The sequence below is a fragment of the Macaca thibetana genome, chromosome 3 (genome assembly GCF_024542745.1).
Source record: "Macaca thibetana thibetana isolate TM-01 chromosome 3, ASM2454274v1, whole genome shotgun sequence".
NCBI classification, from domain to species: domain Eukaryota; kingdom Metazoa; phylum Chordata; class Mammalia; order Primates; family Cercopithecidae; genus Macaca; species Macaca thibetana.
Genome location: NC_065580.1, coordinates 18,146,861 through 18,168,760, shown reverse-complemented (window position 1 = coordinate 18,168,760; position 21,900 = coordinate 18,146,861). Strand labels below are relative to the sequence as shown.

The 21,900-nt window shown below is 37.1% G+C and overlaps 2 protein-coding genes across 9 annotated transcripts in view; one reads left to right on the top strand and one right to left on the bottom strand.

The window, feature by feature from the left end:
• The window catches only part of AGK (acylglycerol kinase), a 985,672-nt gene that overhangs the window by 157,267 nt on the left and 806,505 nt on the right, over positions 1–21,900 (top strand). The gene's annotated exons all lie outside the window — the stretch shown is intronic.
• Positions 1–21,900, bottom strand: part of BRAF (B-Raf proto-oncogene, serine/threonine kinase) — a 202,331-nt gene that overhangs the window by 95,729 nt on the left and 84,702 nt on the right. For all 8 annotated transcript variants that reach the window (XM_050782236.1, XM_050782237.1, XM_050782244.1 and 5 more), the window contains exon 3: positions 13,883–14,146. In XM_050782236.1, the coding sequence (XP_050638193.1) occupies positions 13,883–14,146 (264 nt within the window). The remainder of the gene's footprint in view (positions 1–13,882; positions 14,147–21,900) is intronic.

Here is a 21,900-nt window from a genome sequence, read left to right as displayed (position 1 = left end):
AGGATCTTGTGGGAAAAGGAAGTCTCATACACTTGTTGAGAATCAAAATCTTTTCTTATATTAAGTTATCGCAAAGTTTTCAGTGTTTATATTCTATGACCCAATAATTATTTCAAGGTATTTATCTTCCCCAGTAAAAATATTCCCATGGTGTTTCAGGATATATGTATTTAAATATATACTGCAACATTACCTAATTATCTATCAAGAAAGAAACAGCTAAATGAGATATAACCACCCTAAACAATAATACATGAATAAATATATAATTATCCTGAACAATCATAAAAAACAGACATCCTGGCATTATGCGAAATAAGGGTATCAAGTATAAAGCAAAAGGTCAGTCCCTTTTTCTCGTCCCAGGGAATATCCCCATCCCTCCGATAACCACAATTAACAGACTTTTACAATTTATTCGAATATATCTCAGGGCCAGGTGCAGTGGTTCATGCCTATAATCCCAGCACTTTGGGAGGCCACAGAGGGAGGATTGCTTGAGCCCAAGAGTTTGAGATCAGCCTGGGCAACACAGCAAGGCCCTATCTCTACAAAAAAATTTAAAAATTAGGCACGGCACATGCCTGTGGTCTCAGCTACTTGAGGGCTGAGATGGGAGGATCACCTGAGCGTGGGAAGTCAAGACTGCAGTTAGCTGTGATTACACCACTGCACTCCATTGTGGGCAACAGGGCAAGACTCATTCTCAAAAAATAAAATTAAAAATAAAAATCTCAAAGGACATATATGTTTATTATTTTTAGTTATTGCATATATTCCAGGATCTAGAAAATCTTTTTTCCTTTTAAGACAGGGACTCACTCAGTTGCTCAGGCTGGAGTGCAGCAGCACAATCATACCTTACTGAAGCCTCAAGATCCTGGATTCTTCCGCCTCAGCCTCCCAAGTACCTGGGACTACAAACTCATGCTAGCACACCTGGCTAATTTTCTGTAGAGACAGGGTCTGGTTACATTGCCCAGGCTGGTCTTGAACTCCTGGGCTCAAGCAATCCTTCTGCCTGGGCCACCCAAAGTGTTGGGATTACAGGCGCAAGCCACTACACCCAGCCTCTGAAATTTTTTTTTTTTTTTTTTTTTTTTTTTAGACAGTCTTGCTCTGTCACCCAGGCTGGAGTACAGTGGCGGGATCTCAGCTCATTGCAACCTCTGTCTCCCAGGTTCAAGTAATTCTCCTGCCTCAGCCTCCTGAGTAACTGGGATTACAGGTGCACGCCACCATGCCTGGCTAATTTCTCTTTTTGTATTTTTAGTAGAGATGAGGTTTCACCATGTTGGTCAGGCTGGTCTCAAACTCCTGACCTCAAGTGATCCTCCCGCCTCAACCTCCCAAAGTGCTCGCAAAAAACAACAGATGCTGGCAAAGCTGCAGAGAAAAGGGAAAGTTTACACACTGTTGGTGGGAATGCAAATTAGGCACTATGGAAAGCAGTTTGGAAATTTCTCAAAGAACTTAAAATAGAACTACCATTCGATCTAGCAATCTCATTGCTGGGTATACATCCAAAACAAAGTGAATCATTCTACAAAAAAATCACATATTTAACATAGCACTATTCACAATACCAAAGGTATGGAATCAATCTGGCTGCCCATCAATGGCGGTTTGCATAAAGAAAATGTATATATACACCATGAAATACTATGCAGCCATAAAAATGAATGAAATCATGTCCTTTGCAGCAACCTGGATGCAGCTGGAAGCCATTATCCTAAGCAAATTAACACAGGAAGAGAAAACCAAATACCAAATGTTCTCATTTCTAAGTAGGAGCTAAAGTTTGGGTACTCATGGACATAAAGACGGCAATAACAAAAACTGGAGGCTACTAGAGGGGGGAGGGTAAAGGTTGAAAAACTACTGGGTACTATGCTCAGTACTTGGATGACGGGATCAAACCTCAGCATCTTGCAATATACCCAGATAACAAAGCTGCGCATGTACCTCCTGAATCTAAAATAAAAGTTGAAAAAAAAATTTAATAATTATTTCTCCCAACGTCTATTTCATATAATATTTCCACAGTACTATCAGCTTTCTTAAAGGCTATTTAAAAAAAAAAAAACAGATTTATCAAGGTACAACCGACATATAATAAACTGCAATGATTTAGAGTACACAATTTGATATATTTTGAGATTATATATATGCCCAGGCAACCATCATCACATTCAAGATAATGAACATACCCATCACTTTCTGAAAGGTTTCTTGTGCTCCTATGTAAACCTTCCATCCTGCCGTAACACTGTGCCCAGGCAAATAAGAATCTGTTGTCACTATAGAAGAGTTTGCATTTTCTAGAATTTTATGTAAATTGAATTTTTAAACATGTAATCAATTTTTGTCTGACTTCTTTCACTCAGCATAATTATTTTGAGATTCATCTATGTTGTGTGCATTAGCAGTTCATTCCTTTCTACTGAGTAGTATTCCCTTTTATAGACATACCACAATTTAACCATTCACCTGTTTATGGACATTTGGGTTATTTCCAGTTTGGGGCTATGACAAAGCAACTAAGAACATTTGTATGCAAATCTTTGAATGAACATATGCTCACTTTTCTCTTGGGTAAATACGGAGGAGTAGAAGGGCTGGGTGATATACTAAGTGTACGTTTGACTTTTTGTGGGGGTGGACAGGGTCTTGCTCTTTCACCCAGGCTGAGTGCAATGGTGCACATAGCACAATGTAGCTTTTAACTCCTGGGCACAAGTGATCCTCCTGTCTCAGCCTCCCAGGTAGCTAGGACTACAGATGTACACCACCACACCTGGCTAATTTTTGTAGACATGGGGTCTCACTATGTTGTCCTGGCTGGTATAGAACTCCTGGTCTCACGTGCTTCTCTCGCCTTGACCTCCCAAAGCACTGGGATTACAGGTGTCAGCCACCATGTCCAGCCTAATGTTTTATATAACTACCATATTATTATTTCACAAAACTATGGTAAAATATACCTAACATAAAGTTTAACATTTCAACCACTTTTTAAGTGTACAATTTAGTAGTGTTAAGCACATTCACAATGTTGTGCAACCAATCTCCAGAACTCTTTTCATCCTGCAAAACTAAAACTCTATAACCATTAAACAACTCTCCAGCACCCCTTTCCCCAGCTCCTGGCAAGCACCACTCTACTCTGTGTCTCTATGAGTCTGAACACTCTAGGTACTTCAGTAAGTGGAATCATACAGTATTTGTCATTTTATGACTGGCTCATTTCACTTAACATAATGTCCTTGAGATTTACTCATGTTGCAGTATGTGTTAGAATGTCCTGTTTTAAGGCTGAATATTCCAATGTATATACATACCATATTTTGTTCATCCATTCCTCCATCAACAGAAATCTGGGTTGCTTCTGCCTTTGGCTACTATAGTGAATAATGCTGCTATGAACATGAGTGTACGAATATCTCTTTGAGATCCTGCTTTCAATTATTTTGGGTATATACACAGAAGAATTGCTGGATTATATGGTAATTCTATTTTCAGTTTTTTGAGGAACCTCTGTATGTTTTCCATAGCAGTTCCTCCATTTTACATTTCCACCAACAGTGCATCAGGGGTCCAATTTCTCCCCACCCTTGCCAACTCTTGCTATCTTCTCTTTTATCTGATAGCCGACATCCTAATGGGTGTCAGGTGGTATCTCATTGTGGTTTTGATTTGCGTGTTCCTAATAATTAGCAATGTTGGGCATCTTTTCATATGCTGGTGGCCATCCAGATATCTTCATTAAAGAAATGTCTGTTCAAGTCTTCTGCCCATTTTTAAACAGGGTTGTATGCTACTATAGGAGTTCTTTATATTTTGGATATTAACTCCTTATCAGATATACGATTTGCAAATATTTCTCCCATTCCAGGTTGGCTTTTCACTCTGTTGATTATATCATTTGATGATCATAAGTTTTAAATTCTGATAATAGTACAATTTTTCCATTTTTTCTTATGTTCCATGGGCTTTTGGCATTGCGGCCAATAATCATGGACAAATCCAAAGCTATGATGCTTTTCTCCTATGTTTTCTTGTAAAAGTTTTATGACTTTAACTGTTATGTTCAAGTCTTTGATTCATTTTGGGTTATTCTTTTTGTACATGGTATAAGGGAAGGGTCCCACTTCCTTCTTTTGCATGTGGATATTCAGTTTCCAACACCATTTGCTGAAGAGATTCTCCTTACTTCATGAAGTGGTCTTGGGAACCTTGTCAAAGATCATTTGACCATAAATGTGAAGATTTAGCTCAGGACTCTCATCTGTCTGTATGCCAGTACCACTTAGTTTTGATTACTGTAACTTTGTAGTAAGTTTTGAGATCAGGAAGCATGATGCCCCCAACTTTGTACTTTCATTTGGAGACTGTTTTGGCTACATGGGATTCCTTGAGATACTGTATGAATTTTAGGAAGGATTTTCTATGTCTGGAAAACAAACAAACAAACAAACAAAAAACACTGTTCGGATTTTGAAAAAGTTTCATTAAATAAAACTGCCAAATTTTATTCCAAAGTGGTTGTACCAATTAAACATTCCTATCAGCAGTGCGTGGAAATTCTAGTTCTTTAACATCCCCACTAACACTTGGTGTGGCCACTCTAATTTCAGCCACTCTAGGAGGCATGTAAGGGTATTATGTGCCTATTTAATTTGCATTTTCCCAATGACTAATGTTGATCATCTTCTCATGTGTTTATTACCATCCATATATCTCTTTGATGAAATTGTTCAAATCCTTTGTCCAGTTTTAATTGGGTTGTTTTTTCTTTTCTTTTCTTTTTTGAGACGGAGTCTCGCTCTGTTGCCCAGGCGGGAGTGCAGTGGCACAATCTCGGCTCACTGCAACCTCTGCCTCCCGAGTTCAAGCAATTTTCTGCCTCAGCCTCCCGAGCAGCTGGGGTTACAGGCACCTGCCACCATGCCCAGCTAATTTTTGTATTTTTAGTAGAGACGGGGATTCACCATCTTGGCCAGGCTGGTCTTGAACTCCTGACCTCGTGATCCACCTGCCTCAGCCTCCCAAAGTGCTGGTATTACAGAAGTGAGTCTCCACACCTGGCCATTTGTTTTCTTGTTATTGAGTTTTCAGAGTTCTTTATATATTTTACATGTCCTTGATCAGATATATGGCTTGCAAAGATAATCTATGGTTTTTCTTTTTATTCTCTTAACACTGTCTTTTGAAGAGCAGAAGTTTTACATTTTGATTAATCCAATAAATATGTTCATTATAGATCGTGCTTCTGGTGTCATATTTAAGAAATCTTTGCCAAACCCCAGGTCACAAAAGTTTTCTGTCGTGTTTTCTTCTGCAAATTTTAGGTTTAATTTTTACTTTTCATTTCTTCTGAGTTCAATTTCCTTTATACAGTAAACCTTCTTGGACAATTCCTTCAAGCAGAGCCTATGAAAGTAAACTCTTTCTCTGGAAAGGACTTTATGATTTATAGCTTAGCTTAGCTGAGAGATTTACAGGTACCTCTCAGTACTTTGAGTATATTATTCTAGTGTCTTCTAATTTCTACAGCTGCCATAAAAAAAAATTTCCCAGACTAATTATAATTATTTTCCACATAATTTTTTCCCTGAGTGCTTTTAAAAAAATATTCTTTGGATTTATTATGGCTACATCAGATTCAAATTGTTTGTCCAACTCAGAGAGTGTGCTTCCTAAATCATTAGATTTATGTCACTTGTAAATGTTAGCCCTAATTTATTTGAATTTTTCTCTACTCATTTATTTCTATTCTTACCTTTTGGAACTCCTTTGAGACATATAATGCTCATTCCATTTTTCATATCGCTTAACCTCTCTTTTATATTTTCTATAGTTCTCTTTGCTTTCCAGAGTTCATTAACTCATTCTTTGGTTGGGTTTAATCTAGCTTTACCTTGTTCACTGAGTTTTTTAAATAAATATTTGAATTTCTATATAACATTTAAACATTTCCTCTGTAATTTGCTGTAACGAACTTGATACACTGAAATTTAACTTAAAGTGTTATCTTGCTACATCCTCAAATGAATATCAGTATGTTCACTCTTTTTTCCTAGAGACAACTGTTTCTTTTGAACTTTCTACATTTCTTTTTTTCTATGTCATTTCAAGTTTTCCAACTCTTATTATAAAAAAATTTCAGACGGAAAATCTGAACAAATGGTACAATTAACATCCAAATTCTTTCTTAGATTCTAAGATTATCTTTTCATATTTGCTTTTTCTCTTTCTCTGCATGTTGATTTCCATCACACAATTTGAAGTTTCAAAGTAACTGACAAAGATAGAAATGAAATAGTGGTTACTTTTAGTGAATTGGAAGGGGCACAGGAGAAAGTCCTAATCCAAGCAAGAATACTTCATAGATGATGAGGTTTAAATCAAGACTACCTAAAAGCTCTACTTGGTTCTTTCTTAGGAGTCTAACCCTGCTGTTTTTAAGTCTGCTAACTCACTGATGGTAGACTGTTTCCTTGCATGTCTTATAACTTGAGATCTTGAGATCGTCAGTAAAGCATTATCTCTGTGAATTCTACGAGACCTAGATGGGCCAAGGGAGGGTTTGCATTGCTTCTGTGCAGTGCCTGAGTGCTATTACCACTCAAGACCAGTTGTTATGCCCACTTCATGGCTTGAGGGTTCCTAGACAATGTAGGTAGTATAAATTTGAATCCCACACAATGATTAGAATAGGTCCATAGTTAAGAAGTCACAGGAGAAACTTTAGAGTACTGTCAAAGACAGTCAAGTTTATTGTTACCTTTATGTATTCTGGTGAATAGATTTCATCCTTTCACTGAAGGTGATGTCCTTCAAAGGGTCAGTTTTATGTGAGAATCTGGGTTCCAATTACCTTTGTGACACAGGCTGAAGGCCCAGTGTTGTATCCCCACACACTGATATTCACGTCCTTTATTACAGAGTGACAAACTGGCCTTGAGGTCACTATAGCAGAGGTCAACAAACTTCTTCCATAAAGAACCAGAGGTTTTGTAGATTACAGCGTGATGTACAACTGCTCAACACCGCTGCTAAAGCATGAAACCAGCCACAGACAACATGTAAACAGATTAGCATTGTTGTGTTCCAATAACATTTTACCTATGGACACTGAAATTTTAATTTTAATTTTTTTTTTTTTTTGAGACGGAGTTTCGCTTTTGTTGCCCAGGCTGGAGTGCAATGGCGCAATCTCGGCCCACTGCAACCTCCACCTCCCAGGTTCAAGCGATTCACCTGCCTCAGCCACCCAAGTAGCTGGGTTACAGGCATGAGGTACCATACCCGGCTAATTCTGTATTTTTAGTAGAGACGGGGGTTTCGCCATATTGGCTAGGCTGATCTAGAACTCCTGAGCTCAGGTGATTCACTCCCCTCAGCCTCCCGTGCTGGGATTACAGGCATGAGCCACTGTACCTGGCCAAAATTTGAATTTCATGTAATTTTCATAGATTATGAAATACTATTATACCTTTAATTTTTTTCAAGCATTTAAAACTGTAAAATCCATTCTTAGTTTGCAGGCTATATAAAAATAGACTGTGGGTTACATTTGTTGAAGGCTACAGTTCAGCAATACCTTAACAGATCAGCCCCCATGCTTCTTTGGTTTTTTCAACTCCCTTTTGTTTTCACCCTCTAAAGGTTTTTCTTTCTATTAAGCTCAGCTATACACTTAAATAAACATATTTTATTCAGCATTTCTAGTTGAGAGAGATATTTCTAGACCTACTAGAATACTGCAATGTGGTACACATAAAGAATAAGTAAGTTTCCTACATCTTTCCTTTTCTCAATTATAATACCTCTCAGAAAAACCTTCAAGTACAAGTCTTTACAGGCTGCTTTGTACTACATGGTGTGTCTGTACCATGATTTATACAATCATTTCTCTACTGATGACATTCTATATTTTTTTCTCATTACAATGATTTAACAAATATCCTTGTATAAATGTCCCTATATATTGGTGCTTTTATGTGCTAAATTCCCAATAGTTGGAGTACTGGCTTGGAAGATACAGCTCTTGTAAATTTTGACAGATACTATCAAAGTGCCTTCCAATAAACTGTGATACTTCACATTTCTATCCTTAACTAAGGGAGTTTTCTCACTAAATCCCTGCCAATAATAATTTCTATTTTGCCAGACAGATTAAATGATCTCATAGTTTTAATTTGCACACTCACAACTGACTGACTGCATCTGAACAGTGCTCATGTGCTTTACTGTTCATTTGGATTTAATCTTATATGAACTGCCTATTTATATCTTTTCCCTATTTTTCTACCAGGTTTTGTCTTTTTCTTGTCAATTTTGAAGTGTTCTTTGAATATACAAAAGACTATTTACTTGTTGTTATCTGGGCACCAATGCTGTTTCCAAATTTATACAGACTATTGACTTTGTCAAGGATTTTTTTTTTTTTTTTTTTTTGTGGGGGAGCATACATAATTTCGAAATTGTATTTAATCAATCTGTCTCTTACAGCTTTTGAGCTAATTAAGTTTGATTAAGATAGTGATCTCAACTCCTAGATTTTACATGCAGCCTACTCAGCCTACTAGATTTTTCTTGAAAGATTTACATTTTTTTTTTTTTTTTGGTATTTAATCTCTTGATTCTGACAGAATTTACTTTTGTAAGCAGTCTAAGATGTGGGCCCAATTTTGTTTTCTTCTAGATATGCCAGCACCAAAAATTAAATAATGTACCGTCTTCTTACTGATTGAACCATCTTTTCATATAACATTTTCTGAAAATCTGGGATCTATTTCTAGATACCTATTATATTCTACTGAAATAATTTTCAGTCCCCAGATACCCAAAGTGTCTTACTTTTAATATTAGCTTGGCTATCAACTTTCATTAGATCTTTAATGGCCCTGATCCACTGCCTTCTAGCCCTCAGTTTGCCAATGAGAAAACTATCCAATTTTCATTCTCCTGCAGATTGCCAGTTTATCTTTCTGAAAGGGCTTAAGATGTTCTCTTTCAACTTTCGAATTATACAGCAAGCATCCAGGTCAATTTCCGTTTTTGTTTTCCTGTTGACAGTCAGTTGCCCCTATCTATCTGAAGGCTGGTTTTTGTTCAACACAGGAAAATTGTCTTGTATTATATCTGTGAATACATCTTCCCTCTATTTTTGTTTGCTTCTTCGTTTATTAAACAGAAGTTGGAACGTTTGCTCTCTTCATGTCTCTTATCTTTTCTTTCATATTTGCCCCCTTATTGCGTATCTTAAAAGGTATGTCTTTAGCTTTACTTTCCAAAATACTTATTAACTCTAGCTGTCCTAATATTTGGCCTTTCTGTTTAACAAAAGTCAACAATCATACTTTCAATTTTCAAACTCTGTGGTCCTCTGACTCAATTTCTATATCAAATTGATTTGGCTTCGAGAATGAAGTACATCCTGAGCTATAATATTTTTACATCTTCTAGTTGCTTTATTTCTTGAGTTTTCTCTGTTGCTGTTGGTGTTCTAGTCATATTCATAAAATAAAAAGTAGATTGATTTGGTGGGGACTTTCTCCTGCACAGTTGTAGAGGTCCAACAAATGGCAAGTGGTTTGTTACGTTGACAAACTCTGATATTGTGGTTTATAATAATATATATTTTGGTCTTCAACCCTTTGGCCTTCAACCCAACTTCCAGGCACAGAGCTCCTAAAACTTGTAATTTCCTGAGTGATCAGGGTGCCAGGTGCATCTTTTGTTCTCATATTTGGTCTTTGACCTTGGCTCCTGACACAGAGCTCTGAATCCCTTGGAATTTCCTAAGTGATAGGAGTACCTTTTGTTCTAACGAGGTAACCTTTGGTGGGTTCCTGAATGGAAGGTGGTCAAAAGAAAGGCCAAGCCATGATGTGAAGTCTGGAACTTTCAGCCCCATCCACCAACCTCTGAGAAGGTGGGAGGTCCTAGAGATTGGCCTAGTAAATATCACACCTATATGATGAAACTTTCATAAAAATCACTGAAATGCAAGGTTCCTAGAGCTTCCAGGGTGCTGAACATTTGGAGGTAGTGGAAGGTGATGCTGCTAAAGAGAGCACAGAAGCTCTGCATCCCTTCCCACATACCTTTCCCTATGCATTTCTTCCATCTGGCTGTTTGTTTTTTACCTCTTGTAACATCCTTTATAGCAAACCAGTAAACGTAAGTGTTTCTCGAAGTTTTTTGAGCTATTCTAGCAAATGATAAAAGATTAGAAGATGTGGGAATCCTTGATTTATAGCCAGCTGGTGAGAAGTGTAAGTCACAACCTGGAACTTGTGACTAGCATCTCAAGAGGGCACAGTCTTGTGGGACTGAGCTCTTAACCTGTGGGGTCTACGCTATCCCTGGGTAGATAGTGTCAGAACTGAGTTAAATTGAAGGCGACTTAACAACAATTGTAGACAACTGGGTAGAGACACCCAGCTGATTACCTACAGAGAACTGGAGATTGCTTGGTGGGGAAAAACACCCCCACACATCTAGTCACAAAAATGTGTTGTGTAGTAGGAGAAAGCAGTTTGTTTTCCAAACAGATTACTAATGGGTACAGAGGTGAGAAGTCTGGTATATTCCAGACGGAAGCAGAGTATTATTTTACTCCTGGGTAGATTAACCTTTACTTTTTACCCCACTGGATTTCTCTGAGGTTCAGAGACATCTGATGTTCAGTTCCACCATTTAAACACACACAGCAGTCACACAGAACTCTCCAGGCAGAAATTTTGTTTAGAAAATGACTTTTAGAGCTTTTTTCATGGAATAAATGCTATAAATTATTTGTTCCATATATACAGAAGAGGAATTAACAGGATCCCCTTGTTGAACAATTCCAGGAGGCAACATTCACATCTCTATGGACATGTGCAATGTAAGGCTATACGGGGGACTCAGGACTCAGCAACCCATTATCAGATGTCTCAAAATATCAGGCCAGGACCTTTAAAAATTTTTTTTAATTCAGAATTTCAGTGTTTTTAGTTGAATCTGGTTTGTTTTGGTTCTCCACAGGACTCACAACTAATACATACCTTCAAAATATTCATATTTACATCACCTGCTCGATTTATGAAGACACATGACTTTGTCTTCCTGCCAGAGCAAGACCTTCGACTAATTAGTCTGATGACTACCCAACAGGCAAATCCACTTCTTTGTAATCTGCTGACTATGCTATCTGCGTCATCAGGATTTTGCTAAGAATGGCTCCCTTCATGTAAGACTCTAGCTCCTAGTATTTTGTTTGGTTTTCTATTTTGGCTTATTTATGTAACCACTCATATAGTTTCCATCGTCCAGGAATTCTTAAACATTTCTAGTTCTCTGACAAAATCCTATCCTGTTTTATTATTCTTTTTACATATCTTTACTATCATTTCAATGAAATTTCTGGAGAGGAATAAAGATATAAAGGCAAGTGTTTAGTGTGCTATCTTGGTCTACAAATCTAAGTCCACTTTAAAAAATATAATCTCATTCTTCGTACTTGATTTCATTTGCTGCTAGTAGGTTCTACTAACCTTTGTTCCTGAGTGCTCAGGACAAACAGAAGCGTATGTATTTTGATGGAGGAGTGGTCATTCACTACCACAAACAATTTTACTTAGAATGTGAATTATCCTGGCTGAGAATATATATGTAAAGTCCTTAGCACAGAACTTGGAACACAGCATGGCAAATGCTCAAACAGTAACTGTTAATCTTAATAAAAATTGAGGGGAGAAAAGGAGAGGAAAAGAGGTAGTTAAGTAAAGGGTTAACAGATTCAGATAAAAGAGAGAATGGCAAAATAATGTTCTTGAAAGAGTTTACTACCACAAACCCATTTATTGACGATTCATAAGACCTTTTAAGTTCACGATATACAATTTTTCTGAGTATTGAATATGAATTGTTAAACTGGGAGTATGACGGACAGGAACAAGTTACTTATTTAATCTAAGCCTAGCCAGAATAATGAAGGTAAGCCTAGCCAGAATAATGAAGGTAAGCCTAGTCAATTGCCCAATAGTTATTCATTTATGATCATTTTACATCTTTGAAGAGTTTCAGTTGTTTTCATTTTGTTTTAAAAGGGAAATTATAAGCTTTAGGGATACTTGTAAATTTCTCTTGTCCTCTCTCATAAATACGAGGAGGCTAGTTAAACTTTTTTTTTTTTTTTGAGACAGAGTCTCGCTCTGTCACCCAGGACGGAGTGCAGTGGTGCAATCTCGGCTCACTGCAAGCTCCGCCTCCCAGGTTCACGGCATTATCCTGCCTCAGCCTCCCAAATAGCTGGGACCACAGGAGCCCGCCACTATGTCTGGCTAATTTTTTTGTATTTTTAGTGGAGACGGGGTTTCACCATGTGTTAACCAGGATGGTCTCATCTCCTGACCTCGTGATCCGCCTGCCTCGGCCTCCCAAAATGCTGGGATTACAGGCATGAGCTACGGCGCCCGGCCGGAGGCTAGTTAAACTTAATCATTAGGCTGAGAAATTTGAAAGGGCTCCAACAACCCCAATTTTACATCTGTATATAGAAACTCACACAATTACTAAGTTTAGTGGAACCTGGAAGGAACAAGAATACCATGATGAAGAGAAGGGAAACGCCTAGGACTGAAGAACACATTTCCTACTTTCCACTCATGAATACAGACAATAAAGAATTAATTTAAGATCTACTGGGGATGGGATACTTGCCACAGTTTTAGGCTACTTCAAAGATAGACTATCTATTCACAGATAATTCGTATGTTGACATTCCCCTTTAAATGGGGCATCCCTGGAAAGATATGCTTAGTAATTCCCCATCTTAATGTGGGAAAAATAATTTTAATTTCATTCTACCCAACAGAAGAGAAAGGGTAGGAGAACTGGATTTGTTTTATAAATTGATTTGTAATTCTGTACAATAAAAATTAGAGTCCATTTTTTACCACCAAGTTTTGTCTGTACCTGGAAAAAAGGCATGTTATTCCCTGACAATAAACGATGCCTTTAGAAAGCCATATTTCCTAAGATAAAAATTTATAGGCTGATAACTTATAACTCCATTAGTTTTCTAAACTCATATGCAGGAATTCTTAACTTCTGAGAGTAAAATGCCTTTATAATAACATTTTTTTCTTAAGTCAGAAAGGAATTTTTGGAACATTAAACAATGACCAATTGCACTTTTAATTTCTGATGTCAGAGAAAAAAATGAAAAATTTTGACTTCAGTTGTATTTGGAAATGAAATTTTTTTTATTGTCAAAAGTAACCATAGACATTTAAAAAGTAGTGATGTATACAGATGGGTTACTTATTAAGTCTACTGACAATATTTGTTGCACTTAAGGATTATAGACCATCCACAATAATTCCACAGATTCTCTTTAAATGCTTTAAATGTTACTTACAGGGTACACTGTTCCAATGGTAATACTAATTTTCAACAACCAAAAGTCAAGTAGATGAGAGGAAACATATCAATCACACTGAGAGTTCAACATCCGATAATATAACTCAGAAAGGAGATTTCTCAAGGGTGAAGAATGAATCTTACCTGACACAAATTAGATAACGAACAAGCTCAAGTCTTAAAATTCTGATTTATTTTAAACTAGTGCTTAGACATGACCGTGGTTCAAGTTTGGCAGACGGGTTTAAATGTCAAATCCAACACCAGAGACAATACAATTTATTTCAGATAAGGAATATAGACTTTGCCACCAAATAATTATGTCTTTAAAATTCCTGCATGACATGGATGCCTCTATTTGCATGACCTCTGAGTATTAAGTAATAATATATTAATTTTCAACAACTGATCTGTCTGAAAAATACAAAGAAACAGCAAAATGGTGATATTAAAACTGACTCACCACTGTCCTCTGTTTGTTGGGTAGGAAGACTCTAACGATAGGTTTTTGTGGTGACTTGGGGTTGCTCCGTGACACATCTGTGGGATTTTGAAAAACTGAAAGAGATGAAGGTAGCACTGAAAGGCTAGAAGAGGAAGAAGATGTAACGGTGTCCATTGATGCAGAGCTAGAAACAGAAAAATCAGTTCCGTTCCCCAGAGATTCCAATAACTGTTGTTCTCTTTGTTGGAGTGCATCTAGCTTGCTGGTGTATTCTTCATAGGCCTATAAAATAAAGTAGACTTATATTCAATCTGGACTTTGCCCTGACATTAACAAAAGATAATATAAAATTTTAGCCTTTGCTTATAATCTTTTTACCAGCTGATAGGGTTTTAAGTTTCAAATTACAAAATAAGTGCCAGAAATACTATAAATGAATACTTTCATCTTTAAATGGATAAATTCTTTGTTATTAGACACTACACTATATTACACCTGATAAATGTGACCTATGCATATGGGATATCTAGATGGTCCATGAATAATAAAAAAAGCACAGTATTTCCAATTTTCTGGTCCACTTATATTTACCTTCCAAACCACGTCTAACATAAAACACTGTATCAAGGATAAGTGTTCCTCCCATTAAAAAAATTATTTTGTCCCAGAAAAGTTGTAGGCATATAAATTCCATTTGTTCTCTCTCAACAGAAAAAGAAGTTGAAAAGTATATATAATATAATACCTCAGTATTAAAGAAGATCTGTCCAAAAAACCCCCAAAATTTAGGACACAGTACCAGCCAGATCTCACTGTTAGCACCAAAACCTCCTCAATATGGTTTAGAAAATGTGTAACTGCCACATTCTTTCTGAAATAGCTATCAGTTAAAATAGTTTATTCTTCTCAGTATGGCTCTTTGATGACTTCTTTCCCCAACAAATGCTGTTTAGAGATTGGAACTTGTATGCAAAGCCGTAAGCCTTGTGAAAAAACAAAAACAGAATTGTATTTGAAAATGTGGATTATACCCTATAGCCAAGAAATTCTGGGGCTACTATCCATCAGGGTATCTTCCTAGAAGTTTCATTTGACAAAGGCTACAAAGTCAAGCAACCATACAAGATATCAAATTTTAAAAGGACAGAATGACATTGAACGAATTGGAATATACAAGTCCATAGTTCTTTTAGGCATTGGTAATCCCCTCACTCACACCATGCTCTACTATTTCTACCTATCATCTCAAATAGATGCAATACTATAAACATTTATGAAAGGGAGAAGCAAAGATTTTAAAATGGCCTTCCCGCCTCTTAAGGAGTTTACCGTTGGGCAGTGGAGTAGGAGATAGTTGTATTTTTATTTGTGTAACTGCTGTACATGAGAAATAAACAATATTCTTGACACAAGGTAATAATGAGGAAGGAGGACGGCCTTGAAAGGTTGGCATTTAGATGGACGAAGAAAGTACGGAGGAGGGAGTCCTATATATAGGAAAAATTCTGTAACAAAGAGTTTGTTTTTTCTGAAACACAGGCGAGAAAGTTTAAGACACAGGAAAAACTAGATTGGTATAGCTCAATGTCATATAATACCTGGGACATAACAAAGGATCGATATATGTTTGTGAAATTTAAATGAAGCTTTAGCAGCATCCCTGTTTTCTTAAAAAAAAGAAAGAGAAATTTAAATGAAAAACAGGTAGAGAAACAATAAGGCTGAAAAGGTGAAAGGGATTAGACTGTAGAGAGTATATACGCCATGCTATGAAGTCTGAACATAAGGGAGCAAGAGAGAATTATAAAATGTAGAGGAAAATGAAAGAGAAATTTCATTTCAATAAAGGACACAGGACCCTGCTATGCTGCATCTTACCACATAATTTCAAAGAAAATAAGGCGGGCGGGGAATAGTAACAAGAGCTGTTGAGGTAAGAGATTTAAACTTCATCAAAAGGTCTTCTTTGTTTACAGCCTGCTAGTTGCCCTACCTAGACTGTTTCATAGCAGATCAGGGCATTATAAACAAATAGATTCCAAATTTTCTGAGCTGCAATTTGGTTTAGCTTTCAGTACCAAGGCCTAATTACTTAAGCATACTTCTCTCAATACAATCTATTTATTGAGCCTTCAATCATTAAGTAAATATATACTAATACATGTGCTTGGCACTGTTAGGGCTCAGACTACAACCACAAATAAGACAAACACAGTTCTTACTCTTTGAAGATCACATAAATGCAGTCTGGAACACAAAGGTTCCTCCTGCATGGATAAAATATTCTTATTTACTGTCACCTGAGCAAGTACAGTTACTATATAAAATAAACCTTAGGAAAAGTAATGAATAGAACAATTTTCCAAACATATTTCCTTACCAAAATGTTAGCCTTAATTTTTGAAAGTATACTGATCCCTCCATGACAGATTATAAACTATCACTTCACCACATTTATCAATAGCTTTTCTTTTAGTTAAGTACAAGACATCTACTTATTCCATCTCTCTCCATCCTCAAAGCTGCAATCTACCAAGGCCTCTGGCTCATTTTACCTACTACCCTTGCTGCATTCAGTATGAACTTCAATTACTCTTTTAACACTCTGCCATAGATTTCTCTTAACCTCTCGCCTCTAAAAGCATTTATTTCCATTCTATCTTCAAGACCCAAAGAAGCATCACAGTCTTTACAAAAGAAATAAAAATGATGAAAAGATCTCAATTTAGAACCTCACACACCCCAGAGGCACACATACTTATTCCAGCTTCTTAAATGTCTATCTCACTATATTAATCTGCTCAAGGTCAACATTAATCTCTCAAACAGTTGCTAAGATTTGGCCACTGTTGTCTTCCTTCACATACTTTGTGGCTCACAACTGCAACAATGCCATTGGTGATGTCTTAGATTTTCTGGCTAATTCTTGCTATTTTATCATCTAGTTTGCCAGATACAAATTTTGGGTAAATCTGATCATTCAATTATTCCATTTTTCCTGTCAGGTTACCACACACTGGTGGAGAAAATAATAAAACTAGTGTAATTGATTCCATGACCAATTCATGGAACTTAGATTTGCCTGGTCCTTCACACTACTGCCTGAAAATCATGCTTGTTTTAAACATCATATTATAGTCACAACAGTTATTCTAACCTTCTGAATTCTTCTCTGGATCTTAACTTCATCCCTCAACTTTTAATTCACTCTGAAAATCACATTACCTTCAAATCCACTCTGAAGATCAACATAATCAAATGAAAAGTTTACTCTACTTCTTTATCTACATAATTCTCCACATCTTTCCCCATTCTTCTTCTACTCTCACTTCAGGCTAACATTGGGTGTTTAGGGCCTTAGTCTACCATTCCCCCTCAGTTTTCTCTCATATCATCTACTTTTCCCTTTCCCTCTGTTTTCTCACTCTATTAATATGAGCAAGCCACTCCAACATATGTGCAAACCTCAACCACAACCACCACCACCAAAATTCTTTTGTTTTTCAAGACGCTGCAGATACCAGATGCCACTTCTTCAGGAGACAATTTTCCAAAAACTCTACTCCTTCTCATCAAAACTCTACTTATTTTTCAAAAAGTCTAATTCTAAGCTCTCTTTGCTAAAATCCAGAAGAGGTATCCTTTCTCTTTATTTCCTTTAGAATATGTTATCATACTCTTCTTTATACGGCAAATTTTTCTCAACTTCAAAATAATTTTGTGAGGATTAAATGAGATAATACAAGTAAAACAAATTATTGTAGAGACTACCACATAGCAAAAAATCCAATAAATATTTGTATTAGTAATAACTGATAACCTGGGAGGCAGAGGTTGCAGTGAGTCAAGATCACGCCACTGCACTCCAGCCTGGCAACAAGAGCAAGACTCCATGTCAAAAAAAAAAAAAAAAAAGAATCTAAGAAGACTTAATATCGTAAAATGACAACACTTCCCAAGTTGATCTACAGATTCAATGTAATCCTTATTAAAATTTCAATTTTTTTTTTTGTAGAAACTGACAAGCTGATCTTAAAATTCATATGGAAATACAACGGACTTGAAATTATCAAAATAATCTTATAAAAGAAGAAAGAAGTTGGAGGACTTATACTTCCTGATTCCAAAACTTACTATAAAACTGTAGTAATCAAGACAGTGTAATAATATTGGAATAAGGACACACATATAGAACAGGATAGAACAAGGTGCAACTAGTAAATCCATAAAGGCAAAAAGTAGATCAGTGGTTGTCAGGGGCTGGGGGGAATGACTTCCAATGCATAAACGGTTTCTTTTTGGGAGTGATAAAAATATTTTAGAATCAGATAGTGGTGACAGTTGCCCATTGTGTAAATACACTAAGAATCACTGAATTACACACTTTTAAAAAGTGAATCATACAGTATGTGAATTATTTCTCAGTAGAACAAGAAATAAAATCTTACATTTACAGTCAATTGATTTTTTTTTACAATGTCGGCAAGACAATTCAATGAAGAAAGAATGGTCTTTTCAACAACTGGCGCTGATACAACTGAATATCCACATGCAGAAGAATGAAGTTGGGCTACTACCTCACAACATACACAAAAACTAACTCGAAATAGGCCAGGCATGTTGGCTCATGCCTGTAATCCCAGCACTTTGGGAATCCAAGGCAGGAGGATCACTTTTCGAGGCCAGGAGTTCAAGACCTGACTGGGCAACATAGACTCCATCTTCACAAAAATTAAAAATAAAACAAAATGGGTCATATACCTATTACATGATTGTGCACCCCATTTTTCTAAGAAATAGTTAAATTATTTTTTTCTTTCCTCCTCCCCCCCACTTCCTACTCAGCTCTTTAGAAATGCAATTATACACCAGGGGTGGTAGCTTACACCAGTAATCTCAGCACTTTGGGAAGCCAAGGCAGGCAGATCACTTGAGCCCAGGAGTTTGAGGCTAGCCTGGGCAACATGGTAAAACTCCATCTCTACAAAAAATACAAAAACTTGTCTGGGCATGGTGGCATGCACATAAAGTCCCAGCCACCCAGGAGGCTGAGGTGGGAAGATCGCCTGAGCCCAGGAGGTAGAGGCTGCAATGAGCCAAGATCATGCCACTACACTCCAATCTGAGTGACAGAATGAGGCTCTGTTTCAAAAAAAAAAAAAAAGAAAAGAAAAGAAAAGAAAAAAAAGAAAAACAAAAACATAAAGGAATAAAAGAAATGCAATTATGACCTTTTATCTCCTTTTCACCAGACACTCCCTACAGGGCAAGCTGATCTGATCTAACTATGTGCTTAGACAATCCAGAGTGGAACTCTCACACTGTTACCTCTTGAGGCAACCCTGATCTACAACCAAAAGTATGCCTGCTAGAGTTTTCAGCCACCTCTGTGAGGTATTTTTGCCCATGAAGCCACCAACGTGACTGCCTGAGAGAGAAGGCACCGAAGGGTATATGTGGATCTTCCACCTGCTCATTTCTGCTCCCGTGTAGGCACCTTCTTTAAAAGCGCCCACTTTCTGCTCCAACAGGGAAGCAGTACCCTTAAGGCAGGAAGCCTGTACTTCTTTCCTTAAGCTAACTTTGGAATAAAAAAGTCACTTTATACTAGACTTTGCTCTTATTAATTGGATTCTGCAGGCAGCAAGCAACTAAACCTGTTTTGGCTATATAACCAATACTATAAAACTCTTAAGAAAAAACACAGGAGTAAATTATCCTGACCTTTGATTAGGCAACGATCTCTCATATATGATACACCAAAAGCACAGCAACCACAGAAAATAGATAAATTGGAATTCCATCCACATTTAAACTTTTGTACTTCAAAAGACAAAAATGAAAGAGTGGGAAAAAATACCACAGAATGGGAGAAAGTATTTGCAAGTCATGGATCTACTATCTAGAATATATAAAGAACTCCTAGTCAGGTGCAGTGGCTCACACCTGTAATCCCAGCACTTTGGGAGGCTGAGGTGGGCGGATTGCTTGAGTCCAGGTGTTTGAGACCAGCCTGGGCAACATGGCAAAACCCCATCTCTACAAAACACACAAAAATTATCTGGGCGCGGTGACGCACGCCTGTAGTCCAGTTGCCCGGGAGGCTGAGGTGGGAGGATGGCTTGAGCCTGGGAGGCGGAGGTTGCATTCCAGCCTGGGTGACTCTGCCATCTTGGTTCACTGTAACCTCTGCCTCCCAGGTTCAAGTGATCCTCCTACCTCAGCCTCCCAGGCAGCTGGGGCTACAGGCATCCACCACTATGCCCAGATAATTTTCGTATTTTTTGTAGAGACGGGGTTTTGCCATGTTGCCCAGGCTCGTCTCAAACTCCTGGACTCAAGCGATCTGCCCGCCTCGGCCTCCCAAAGTGCTGGGATTACAGGTGTGAGCCACCATGCCTGGCCTAAAGAACTCTTACAACTCAGTAATAAAAGCACAAACCCAGTTTTTTTAAGTGGGCAAAGGATTTGAATAGACATTTCTCCAAAGAAGATATACAAATGGCGAACAAGAACATGAAAAGATGCTCTATATTATTAGTCATTAGGAAACTGCAAATCAAAACCAAATGAAATACCAATTCACACCTACTAAGATGGCTTTAATTAAAAAACATATGTATAATAACAAGTGTTGATGAGGATAGAGAGAAACTGTAACCCTCATACATTGCTGTTAGGAATATAAAATAGTGCAGCAACTTTGAAAAACCATCTGGCAGTTCCTCAAAGTGTAAAACAGAGTTACCACAAGACTCAGCAATTCCACTCCTAGGCATACAGCCAGGAAAACTGAAAATGTATCTACATAAAAACTTGCGCTTGAAAGTTCATGGTGGCATTATTCATAATAGCCAAAACATATAAGTAGTCCAAATGTTCATCAGTTGACGAACGGATAAACAAAACGTGGTATATGTGTATGAAATATTCCGCCATAACAAGAAATGAAGTACTGAGACATAATACTACATAAATAAACTTTGGAAACATTACATTAAGTAAAAGCAGCCAGTCACAAAAGGCCACATAATGTAATTCTATTTATATGAAATATTTCAACCAGCAAATCCATAAAGGCAAAAAGTAGATCACTGGTTCTCAGGGTCTGCAGGGAATGACTACTAATGCATAAAGGGTTTCTTCTGGGGAGTGATAAAAATGTTTTGGAATAAGATATGGTGAATATAGCAAAAATCACTGAATCACACAGTTTTAAAAAGTTAATCATATAGTATGTGAATTATTCTCAATTAAAATAGAAGGGAAAAATCTAAGGATCTATTTAATTTCAATGTAACGAGAAAAAGCAGTGAAATAAAAATTTTATTTTTTATCATTTAGTTAATTAAATTTAGTCTAATTATTCTTACTCACAAGATACAATGAAATCTTACAAACTGCCCATAAATGGACTGTTCTGCATTCCACAGGAAGCATCCAGCTTCCAGTATTCATTTCACTGCAGGGTTTGATAAAATGCCTCTGTATTATTCTAGGTTCTATATAGACTAAAAATCAGAAAGGCTGTCAGAATGATACAGTGATTAAACGCATGGGCTGTAAATTCAGAATGTCTGGGATTCAAACCTTGGCTACCATTTACAAGTTGTGTAACCTTGGCCACATTATTAAACCCCTCTGTGCCTGAATTGTTTCATTTATAAAATGAAAATGAGAATACCTAAGTGTAACTCAAAGGGTAGGTTGAAGATTAAATGAACTAATATATGATTAGTACCTGATATATAGTAAGTACTCAGTAAATGTCAGGAGCTGTTACTGTCTTCATCAGTCTACAGGGGACTCTAGGATTCAACCATAAATTCTGAAGTAGTTAGGACTCAGCTGTAGGGCGATTACAGAGACAATATCCCTTCACCTCTGGGCTCTAATAAATCAAGTAGAGAAAAAAGAATCTACTACTAGAGAAGCATCTAGCATTACATCTTACACAGAGAAGGCATTCCAATAATTTGTTGGATAAATGAATACAGAAACAGAGAGCAAATGAAGAAACTCTGGGGAACAACTTT